Source organism: Astyanax mexicanus, chromosome 5 (genome assembly GCF_023375975.1).
Source record: "Astyanax mexicanus isolate ESR-SI-001 chromosome 5, AstMex3_surface, whole genome shotgun sequence".
NCBI classification, from domain to species: domain Eukaryota; kingdom Metazoa; phylum Chordata; class Actinopteri; order Characiformes; family Acestrorhamphidae; genus Astyanax; species Astyanax mexicanus.
The window spans coordinates 2,965,220-2,977,858 of NC_064412.1; the positions used below are offsets into that span (position 1 = coordinate 2,965,220).

At 36.0% G+C, this 12,639-nt stretch overlaps 1 protein-coding gene across 2 annotated transcripts in view; it reads left to right on the forward strand.

The window, feature by feature from the left end:
• The window catches only part of frmd4ba (FERM domain containing 4Ba), a 141,962-nt gene extending 136,064 nt beyond the window's left edge, over positions 1-5,898 (forward strand). Inside the window, exons 23-24 of one of the 2 annotated variants that reach the window (XM_049479464.1) lie at positions 1,478-1,662; positions 3,713-3,817. In XM_049479464.1, the coding sequence (XP_049335421.1) occupies positions 1,478-1,634 (157 nt within the window). In that variant the 3' untranslated portion in view covers positions 1,635-1,662; positions 3,713-3,817. Of the gene's footprint in view, positions 1-1,477; positions 1,663-3,712 lie in introns of both variants that reach the window. The other variant, XM_022667724.2, reaches the window with a different exon arrangement.
• Positions 5,899-12,639: the final 6,741 nt, after the last annotated feature.

Sequence of the window (12,639 nt, forward strand, 5' to 3'; positions counted from 1 at the left end):
TTATAATTCAAAAATCAATTGTTAGAAACAAATTTAGTTGTGTGAGAAAAAGGTTAGGAGATCCCACCTTTACAACTACTAGTACGTGTCGTTTGCGGGTTTTAAGCCATGCGAGTTGTACTTTTCCCACTGTTATGATAGCAAAGGCACACTAAATCACCCTAAATCAAGCTGCATGGTGTGTGGTTGATGGCTCGCATATACTGTAGATCACTAAAATAGTATCCTGTTTCATCACTGATTTACATTTCTGTTTTTATTAGTAAACCGCAGTATTTAGACTTTTTTTTTTCAGTTTGTGGTGTCCCCTATCCAGGTTTTAAGCTTTTAAATTCATAATATTTCATAAATATGGTATATAGATTGAAGACAAAGGGATATAAAAAAGCTAAATCATTAAACCTTGTCATATTGCCCAACCCTGCCAAATCTCAAAAAATTAGAATATGATTGAAAGTTTAAGTTAACTTTATTTCAGTAATTCAGTTCAATATGTGAAACTCATATATTATATATTATATAGATGTATTACACACTTACAGAGTGATCTATTTTAAGTGTTTAATTCTTTTATTGTTGATGATTATGGCTTACAGCCAATGAAAACCCCAAAATCAGTGTCTTAGAATAATATATAAGACCAATTGGTACTTTTGTTTTGCAGTGTGGGCAGTGTGCCAAGAAGTCCTGCTGGAAAATGAAATCTGCATCTCTATAAAAGTTGTCAGTAGCAGAGGGAAGCTGTAAGATATGAAGTGCTGTAAGATTTTGTGGGAAAACTAAACTGCACTGACTTTAGACTTGATAATAAAACACAGTGGATCAACACCAGCAGATGACAGACATGTCTCTCCAAACCATCACTGATTGGTGGAAACTTCACACTAGACCTCGAGCAGTTTGGACTGTGTGTCTCTCCACTCTTCCTCCAGACTCTGCTCCTTTGATTTCCTTTAAATGAAATGTAAAATTTACTGATGATCAGTGATGGTTTGGAGAGACATGTCTGTCATCTGCTGGTGTTGATCCACTGTGTTTTATTATCAAGTCTAAAGTCAGTGCAGTTTTTTGTTTTCCCACAAAATCTTACAGCACTTCATATCTTACAGCTTCCCTCTGCTACTGATAACTTTTTTAGAGATGCAGATTTCAGATTTAATTTTCCAGCAGGATTTGGCACACTGCCCACACTGCCAAAAATACAAATTGGCCTTTTTTATTTAATATTCTAATTTTCAGAGACACTGATTTTTGGGTTTTCATTGGCTGTAAGCCATAATCAACAACAATAAAATAAATAAACGCTTAAAATAGATCACTCTGTGTGTTTAATACATCTATATAATATATGAGTTTTACATTTTGAACTGAATTACTGAAATAAAGTACATTTTTAATGATGCACTAGTACATAAACACGTATAAAAACAGTTATCTACCTGCTTTATCTGACTAACCACCATCCCTCTCACACCAGCCGTGACCCCCGCCTGCTAGCTCCAGCCCCAGGGCTTCTCACGGACAGAGCTCCTCCCCCTGGGTTTGCTAGGAGAGGCCCAGCTCCAGGACCTTTAGACATGCCTGGTGCTGTTGCCAGTGGTTATGACCAGGACTATTATTTCACTCAGTGCTAGTGCGAGACTCGCAGCACTAAAGAATGTGGTGAGCTGCATATCAAACCCTTAAAAACTCCCACTGACTGTCTAACAACCAGGTGCACAATCAACCCGTCTCACTCACAACACTCTGCTTCCTGGTGGTGGGATGGTTTCTGTGTGTTTTGGTGTGGAAAGAAAAAAGCTTAAAGGGATGAAAAATGTCTGAGTGTGAACATGTGACCAATGCTCTGTGTGTTTTGTTATTTTTGTTTGTTGTTTTCATTGCTGTGTGGAGTTTTATATATATATATATATTTTTGTGCCAACGTTTTAACCCTGTGTTGAACAAAACCCTGAGCTATTCAGCCGAGTGAGTATATTAATATATATATATATATATATATATATATATATATATATATATATATATATATATATATATATACAGCTCTGGAAAAGAAAATGAGATCACTTCAGTTTCTGAATCAGTTTCTCTGATTTTGCTATTTATAGGTTTATGTTTGAGTAAAATGAACATTGTTGTTTTATTCTATAAACTACAGACAACATTTCTCCCAAATTACAAATAAAAATATTGTCGTTTAGAGCATTTATTTGCAGAAAATGAGAAATTAGTTCATATTCATAAAGTTTTAAGAGTTCAGAAATCAATATTTGGTGGAATAATCCTGGTTGGTTTTTTAATCCCAGTTTTTATCATGCATCTTGTCATCATGTTCTCCTCCACCAGTCTTACACACTGCTTTTGGATAACTTTATGCTGCTTTACTCCTGGTGTAAAAATTCAAGCAGTTCAGTTTGGTGGTTTGATGGTTTGTGATCATCCATCTTCCTCTTGATTATATTCCAGAGGTTTTTAATTTGGTAAAATCAAAGAAACTCAACATTTTTAAGTAAAGTGGTCTCTTATTCTTTATTTTTTCCAGAGCTGTATATATGAGTATATGTATATGAGTATATATGCAAACTGCTGCTGTAGTCTGAACTGTAAGCAAATTGAAGTTCATTTAAATTGATTATTTAGGTCAGTCCCGGTCCTGTAGTATCTTAACCCTAAACATCATAGAGTTTCTGTTGCTCATAAAAAGAAACCTAAAACAATTGTAAAGAAAATTACGTATTTCTCCCAAAAGGGAGAAATGGTTAATATATGGTTGGTTATTCAATGGACAGCTCAAATGCTGTAAATGAAAATACCAAAAATGAATGCAGGGTAATGGTACTACAGGACCCGGGACTAGAGCAAACAGTCTTAAATATGACATTTCTTTATATTTTATAGCGCAGTTTCTGATTATTTACACAATTTAAATGCTATAGGTTGTATGTTCTATGCAATTTACAATTTACCATAACTTTATCAGATTTACTAAATCTCTCCACATTTGTAGAAATGCAGCAGTAAAAATACTCAATATACTCACTCACTTTCATGATACAATTAAAATATAATTCAGACAACCTGGGGTTAAAACGTTCAGTAACACTTTATATGAAGGCTACATACATAGAAGCTTTATAACACATTCATAAGCACTGAACAATGTATTTATAAAGCAGTACTTTAATATTTATTATGAGGGGTGGATGATACGGCCTTAAAATAATATATTTTGATATTTCATGGTCATTTTTTTGATGACCACAATCATTATTTATATTTAATATAAATACAATACTGCAACAAAATAAACACATACATTTTATTTAGTATAAATATAATATTTTCAAACATCTACAAAAATCTGTTTATCAGATTAGAAAATTTAACAAAAATAAAATAATGTAACAACCAAAATCTACCACAAAATTAAACAAACTGCAAACAAACAATTAAAATAAATACAGTAAATAGCAAAACAAACAATACAGAATAAAGACTGCTTTCAAGAATATCACAATATCATGAAACATAGTTGGAGTATCACTTTATATATGCATTATTCACTGCTTATAAACGTGTTATAAAGCCTTTATCTAGGTACCTTTTCGTATAAAGTGTTAAACAAAAGCAAACGCTCACTGTAAATTGAGTAGTTGAGTCAGAACTTGATGAACTGACGCCTGATTTCTCACGTTTTGTTCTGTTTCAGGTCGTACGTGGACGTGAGTCAAGCGGACACGCACATGAGCAGCCCTGTGGACAGTTTCGACTCTGAGGATCAGACTCTTTATTGGCACGAAGACTCTAAACCTGGAACTATAGTGTAGAGAGAAGAAGAAGGAATGAGGTGAACCAGACTCTTCCTCATTCCTCTGAGTGCCTTTTTCAAATCTCTGCTTTTCTCTACGGACTGAAAAGAGTCAACAGCAGCACTGTAGAAGAGGAATGTTACCCAGCGAGAACCAAACCAGACGCATGACGCCGAGTTGAGCCAGGTTGTTGATTGCACACTGCCCTGGTACAGGACGTTGGGACGCTCTAGAAAAGCTGTTTGAGCTTGTTTGGCGATTGGCGTTGGGTGCTTGACGTTTGGCGATTGGCATTGGACATTTGACGGTCATTGTCTTTGGGCGCTTGAGGTTTGGTAATTGTCGTTAAACACTTGATGTTTGGCGATTGTCGCTAAAGCTTGACATTTGCCAATGGTCGTTGGATGCTTGGCGTTTGGCGATGGTCGTTGTATGCTTAGCATTTGGCGATTGTCGTTGAACACTTGATTTTTGGCGATGGTCGTTGGATGCTTAGCATTTGCCGATGGTCGTTGGATGCTTAGCGTTTAGCGAAGCTCGTTGGATGCTTAGGGTTTAGCGATGGTCGTTGGATGCTTAGCGTTTGGCGATGGTTGTTGAATGCTTAGCGTTTAGCGAAGCTCGTTGGATGCTTAGCGTTTAGCGAAGCTTGTTGGATGCTTGGTGTTTGGTGATTGTCGTTGGGCACTGGGCATTTGGCGATTGTCTTGGACGCTTAGTGTTTGACGATTGTCGTTGGACGCTAGACGTTTGACAATTTCTGTTAGACACTTGGCGTTTGGCGATTGTCGTTGGGCGCTTGGCGTTTGCCGATTGTCTTGGACGCTTAGTGTTTGACGATTGTCGATGGACGCTTGACATCTGGCAATTGTCGTTGGACGCTAGATGTTTGACAATTTCTGTTGGACACTTGGCGTTTGTTGTTGAACGCTTGATGTTTGGCGATTGTCTTTAAACACTAGACATCTGACGATTGTCGTTGGGCTTTTGACATTTGCCAGTCACCATTAGGCGCTTGGCGTTTGGCGATTGGTGTTGAGCGATTGCCGTTTGACTAGCACTTGTGTTGCAGAACTTTATCTGTCCTTGGAAATTCCCACTCTTAGTGGGTTGTCTTTAGGCCTGGAATTGACATTTGAGCCAAATAAACCTGGACAAGTTCCCCATTACCATGGATGAAGGATATTACGGTGGTAAATCCACTGGACAGATACATGCAAATATTCATATGAAGGATTGAACTCAGCTGGTTTCTGTTTTGATAAAAAAAAATGCTCTACCTGGACACGTTCTGCAGTCTACTCATGTTGAAGAACTGGAACTATTAACCTTTATGTATTGCTACTGAAGTTCTTTTTTCATGTGGGAAGATTTTTTATTCACTTTTTTACAGATATGAATTGCTTTGCACATCTACTGTAAAATACAATAACTGATAAAGTAGAGGAGCAACACTAACAATACTGGGGGCGTCTTTGTTACTGAAGAGGATAAAATACTCTTAAATAAATTAACAACCAGTAATTTCAGTAAATCTAATTGGGGGCGAGTCTTAGAGAATTTAGAGCCAATTTTTTTCTTTAAAAAAAATCCATATTCGATGTCAAACAAATATGATACAATATATTGCGATATCAATATTTTGTCCCACCCCTTAACAGAGCTTTAGCTTGGTGATTGGTTGGCCCCAATCTGTTTCCTGTAATATTTGAGATCTCTTCTGCTTCTGGATTTTTAACTACTATTTAACTACATTTTATACACTACTGCTGTGTTAATAAATGGTTTATTACAGCCATTCTAATTTTCTTAAATACACTATATAATGTCTGACTGCGTCTGATCCGATACTGAAACCTGTGGCCTGGTGTCTGCGTCTCTCTCCAGCAGAGAGCTGTTTATATGTGAATTTTTGTATATAGACTTTCTTACTGTTGTCATTTTTAGAGAGATTTTTTCTATGTGTTTTTTGAAAGGCGTGTAATATATATAGTAATTGAATTTGTTAAGCTGGTTCTTAGTCGTTTGTATCAACAAAATGCATTTGAATAAAAAAACAACAATTTCCAACTTTCAGAAGATTAAATCTGTGTTTATTCTGTGTTTATTCTTACTGTATTACTCCTAAAATATAATCTTGTCTTGTTCAATTATGGGTGAGGTAGATATTCAACTTTAGACACTGAGTGAATACAGTGTTTAAAAACTCCAACAGCACTGCTGCACTGTCTGATCCACTCACTGTACCAGCACAACAATAATAATATAATAAAAAGCTTTATATATATATATATATATATATATACAGACAGACAGATGAACAGAACAACAGTAAAAGTTTGCAAAAAAAAAAAAAGTAAATGAAACCAATTAAGATTATTAAGTAAAGTTCAGTAATTGGCAGTTAAAAATAAGACATAATTAAAAAAAAATATATATATATATATATATAAAATAAAAAAGTAAGTAATATAGAAATGCATCATAAAACTGCAAAAAGGCAAATGCAATTAAATAAGGGATATAAATTATCATAATTATAATGATAACTTATTACCTTGTTTTAACTTTTTTTTTTAAACTAGTTTTAACCATTTTTTTTCTACTGAAATTGTCTTTTATTTATCTGGCAGATTTCATGACACATCTAACTCCTAAGTTAGTAAAAAAAAATGTCAGTAGAATAAAACCCTTTTTTAGAAATATATATATTAATAGATATTAAATAAATATTAAATATAACTATAATAGTAAAGTATGGAAAGAAATGGACTACATATACAATTATTATACAATTACATATATGTGTCCTATATGATTGAGCTACAAGTTACAGCTCTGGAAAAAAAAAAAATAGACCACTTACAAACCAAGCTGAACTGCTTGAATTTTTGCACCAGGAGTGAAGCAGCATAAAGTTATCCAAAAGCAGCGTGTAAGACTGGTGGAGGAGAACATGATGCCAAGATGCATGAAAACTGTGATAAAAAAAACACCAGGGTTATTCCACCAAATATTGATTTCTGAACTCTTAAAACTTTATGAATATGAAATCATGTTTCAAATGTAAATAAATGCTCTAAATGAGAATATTTTTATTTGTAATTCGGGAGAAATGTTGTCTGTAGTTTATAGAATAAAACAACAATGTTCATTTTACTCAAACATAAACCTATAAATAGCAAAATCAGAGAAACTGATTCAGAAACTGAAGTGATCTCTTCATTTTTCCAGAGTTGTATTTACATCTGAAGCTATAAAGCAGGTTTTACTTCATAATTCAGACCATTTCCCCCTTAAATGGAAGAGCTACTCCTACTCTTGATATAAAGCACACACACACTCCTGCTCTGAGGGTTTATTATTTATTATCCACATGAACTCTGCTGGTATATTTCTGCTTTATATTCCAGAGCAGTTCTGCCGCTCTGTGAGCTCAGTATTTAATGCTGTCTGAAACCTGTCTGAGAAAACCATAAACTAAACTGAAGCTCACAACTAAAAGCCTGTTTCAGGATCAGCTGTGAGATTTTGCATGACTGAATGCTTTCATGGAATTAAATGGGGTGAACTTCCAGGGAAAAACCCAGTTCATTTTCAGCAGTTTCCTCAACATCCCTAAAACATCACAGGAATAGGGAAATGAGGAGAAGACAGCAGCTTCAGGTTCAGCAGGTGATATCATTTTTTTTTTCATTTGCTAAAACACAGTTTTGTAAACTAGGCTGGTTTTATTAAAATACTTAACACAATTCACAAAACCACCCAACACACAAACTGCCCAATATCTCATATATCCCACAAAATATAATCCTACATTATACAGCTCTGGAAAACAATAAGAGAGCTTTTAAAAATGATGAGTTTCTTTGATTTTACCAAATTGAAAACCTCTGGAATATAATCAAGAGGAAGATGGATGATCACAAGCCATCAAACCACCAAACTGAACTGCTTGAATGTTTGCACCAGGAGTAAAGCACCATAAAGTTATCCAAAAGCAGAGTGTAAGACTGGTGGAGGAGAACATGATGACAAAATGCATGAAAACTGTTTTTTTGTTTTGTTTTGTTTTTTATACCCCTACCTCATTCTTCCTCCACCTCTTACTCTCCCCCCCCTCTCATTCTTCCTCCTACTCTCACTCTCCCTCACTCTCACCCCCTTTCACTCTTCCTCCAACTTTTATTAAATCCCTACCCCTCTCTCTTCCTCCTCTCACTCTTCCTTTACCAGCTCTAACCCTACCTCTCCCTCTTCCTCCACCTCTCCCTCTTCACCTCTCACTCTTCCTTCCCCTCTCAGTCTTATTCTACCTTTCACTTCTCCTTTACCAGCTCTACCCCTTCTTCTCACTCTTCCTCCACCCTTCCTCTTTTTCTCTCTGCAACATCTTCCATCTTTCCAATTGTTGATGCTCACCTGTGGTCTTTTTATAGAGCTTAATTCCTGATTAAAGTGCTATTAATTAAGCTTTGAGGTGTTTGGCCAGGTAACACATATATTGGCCAATTAGCTGATGTTGTGTGATTTTAAATGGTAGTGTCTTGATATTGAAATATGGAACTTTAGTGTATTACAAAGTGCTATTTTTAATTGTTAAATGTGTGTAAAATCAGAAAATGTGGTTAGTGTTGAAGAATTGTTGAGAGGTAATTATCTCTGTAAGTCAGTCAAATAATTGAGCTGCTATTGCATGTCCTTTTAATGTGTTGGCAACTGAAAAAACTGTAAAAGAAAAAAAAAAACACTTACACCCCTTTAAACACCAGCTGTGAATGTAATTAGCTTTTTTTATCTTGAAGAAATATGAACCCTGTAACCAATAATCAGGAAAATAATGTTAGAGAGAGACATCAGGACATCACTGATAATGTTCAAAAGAAATTGTTCAAAAGAAACCTTTGCTTATCTCTTAAACACACACACACATATACACACACAGAGCTTCCTTAAATAGATTCAGTTTCTCTTTGTAACAAAGCAGGGTTTTGTGTTTTGACCCTGTGGGGAAACTGATTATAATGGTGGTGGTGTATGAGGTGTTAAGTGTGTTGCACTGCGGGAACTAGGATTTTGGCTCTTGCTTATGAATATTTATACAGATATTTTTACATTAATAACAGTGTTTTGTAATGTCATATGTTACTTTACAACATGTGTAATAATGCCCTGCTAAGTGCAGTTCAGCCACTGATCTAGTCTTAGAGTCTCTGTAAAACACCAAATCCACCGGAGATCCTATTTAAACCTATAGTTACTTACACACAGAGGTGGGTAGTCCAGGTCCAAAAAGTAAAAATCCAACCACGGGGAGGATATTTACTTTTAACTAGTGTAAACAGAACTATTTTAAACTTACACCTACCTATCTCTATTGTACTTGGCTGGTGGTGTTTTTCCTCCATAGACTAATTCTAACCATATAAACACTGATGTGTTATTCACACAAATAACACAGGAATGAACTGCATGCTGTTCCTAGTGCTGTTAGTTATCTCCTATCTGACGAGACGGCGTCGCTGCCCGGCTTCAGCTCTGTCTGTGGGCGGTCCCGAGCCGAGGTGGGCGGGGCCATGAATACTAATTGACGGGTTGATGTAGACACGGTGCTTTTCCTGATCGACTCGTTTTTTTCTGAGTTTTTTTTTTACTAGCTGCTGCAGACAATGAGGAAGAGGATGAGGAAGAGTTTCATCTTGTGCAGCATCATAAACAACACATAGACCTACTGTACTTTTAACACTTTTTTGACAGTTTTAACCCTTTTTTTGTTTACTAAATAATCCCATATGTTTTTTTTTCTTAGTTTGGATGAGCTTAATATTAGTTTACAATGCAGAATATTTTAAAATAATAATGAAAAATTAAAAATTAATTAATTTAATTTAAGGAATGGCCAAACGTCTAACCTGTACTGTATATTATAGAGTATAGAGTATTTCACAGTGGGACTAATTTTAAGTGCTAGTTTTAGGCTGGAATGCTATAGAGTGGAAGGTCCACACTTTCACCTCCTCGTGCAAAGTAAGCTACTAATGCCGTGCATTTTTCTCACGTTTAAAGCGTGAAAGATTAATGGTGGTACCGTACCTGCAGTGAAGAAGGTCAGTAATCTGGCCACACTCTGGTGTTTACCTGCAGGAACTGTAAAACCAGAAGAACCAGCACAAAGAGCAACACGCCCTCCAGGAGCAAAGCAGTCTGTTCACTTTATGATAAGCAAGACTTCACTGCAGATATTTGGCCTCCGGGGCTCAAAGCCAGGCCTGCTCTGTTTATATAGCTGAGTAAGAGTAAATCTCACCTGTGATACACATTTATAACACACGTACTACTGAGCAGGAATGTTTATACCTCATACTGATAAGCAGAACAATTTATAACACTGGTGTTCCAGCCAAAAAACAGCATTAGATATAGTAGTGCCTCAGTTTAAATTGATTCAGTTTAAAATGTGAAACTCATATATTATATAGATGTATTAAACACAGAGTGATCTACTTTAAACATTTATTTCGGTTATTGTTGATGATTATTATGGCTTACAGCCAATCAGTGTTAATTTTTATTTAGTTTTAGTCATAGTATTGTGACAAAAAGAGCATATAGTGTAGAAATGTTTTTAGTTTTAGTCTAGTTTTAGTCGGCTAAATATCATAAAAATATAGTCGACTAAAACTGCAGTCAATTAAGTCAACTAAAATGTAAAGGGTGTAAATGTAAATGTAAATCAGATCCCTTAAATTATTAACTATACACTTAGTAAAAATTAAACATTTATTAACCAGTAGTGTAATATTGTTGATGTTTGAACGTGAAATCTATTCATATTTATATATAATTTATTGTATATTATTATTGTAGGTATGTGACTATAAATATTTTACATTTAAAATTTTGTTCTAGAAATCAGGTTTTGTATCTGAACGGTACTGATTCTGTGAGGTGTTCTGTGAGTGCCATTATCAGCCGGTAATGCACTCCATGTATTAGTCTGCAACATACAGGTAACCTAGCAATGATGCAGCGCTTACAAGCCAAACATCAAAAGCGCAGCTACAAACAGAACAGCAATGGAACTATTTTAACTGGTGGAGTTTTTATAACCAAACAGATCCTATTTTCTCCTCCTCCTTAACTCTTTACAATCTTTCAATAAACAGTGTTAATGGAACTGTGGTATAATCAGAGGCGTCTTTGCATAGAGGCATTGCTAGGCAACTGCCTTGGGCCCCTCCCACTGCAGCCCACTGTAGGGGCCCCATACTTAGCTGCAAATTCCCATAGGCCTACAGCTGGTAATTGGGGCCCTTTGGACAGTAATTCACAGATAGTGAGTTCATAAATGGTGATTCTTGTGTGTTTAAAATGGAAACAAAGACAACACAATAAATTACAAAGAAATACAGATTCCGTCCACACCCCCTCTCTTTCGCGTTAAAATGGAATATTCCATCCATGCCATGTGGTCATGCCGGTGAACCGCAAATGCGCTGCTTGTGAAAGACGGAATTAAGGTGAAATTAAGTGTACAAGTGGGATGTGAGCGAAAAAAGAAAAAAGAAGGAAGAGGCTAAACTAAAAACAGATGCTCTTCCAAAACTGATAAGCTTTTTTAGTGTCAGCACCACCGGACCCAAAGGTTTTGGTGGAGGAGGAGGACGAGGAGGTGCCATATGCTCATTTATGAACCATCCCCACTTTTTTGTTTTTCCAGAAACATGCACTGACCTTCTTTGGGTCTCCTTCACCTAAAACTTTAGCAGGGATTGTATGGGAAAATATCAAATATCAAATCAAATGCTCGCGCTCTCTCTCTCTCTCTCTCTCTCTCTCGCTCTCTCTCTCTCTTCGGCAGCGCGGAACTGAATTCAGCGCGAGGCTAGAAATAATTTGAAAACTCAGTTTAGTTAAATAAATTAAGATGAGTGAGGACCTGTAAAGTTAATCAAATATTGTCAAATATAAAGTATAGGTTGGCGGGCCAAAAAAAAGAGGAAAAATTGTGATTAATCGCCATTAATCACATAATATTTTTTTTTATTTAGTTGACACCACTATTTTTAAGCAATACCTTTCATTCTTTTATTGATATTTATATATGTTTTTATTCTTTTCTCTCACTTGCCCTCCTTTTTCAGGCAGTTCTTCTCTCTTCATCTGTCTATCCAAACACTCCAGCCACCTTTCAGCACTTCACAAGTAGTTCTCCACATTCCTCCCCTCTGTTAGCTCTCCCCCGTTGAGTTGGCCTCATCGAGGCTTTCATTCCGACTCATCAGAGACAGAAGAGCTGCACTGTGGTGAACTATGGTCCAGTCCACTGTTCCAGTTCTCCCAGTGCATTGTGGGATAGTTGTGTTGCAGCTGTGCCCCTCAGTCCTCCTCCTCCTTCTTCTGTTTTCTGACAGCAGCTGCAGAAAGATCTCAGAGAGACGCTGGACTTCCAGCAAACAATAGCCTTCTATCTGTCCCTCACCTTAAAACACAGCCCTGCCCTCAGGCTAGATCTGTTAACCCTTTAAACTCTGGGCTGTTTTGGTGTGTTTTTCTCCTTTTTCAGGTGTTATAACACAGTAATTATATCAGACAGACACATGCCCTGATCTCTTTTACTCCAGAAGACATACGGCTGCTCAAAAATATAATCATTTAAAATGTAAAAGGAAGCAGAATTGTTATATTTTAAATATAAGACTTTAAATATATTCACACCTAAGATATATTTTTAAAAATATAGACTAGAGTGTTTATGAGTTAAAATCATAAGAATATCGGTGATTTGAGTTCATTACATGGATTATTATTATTATTATTACTTTGA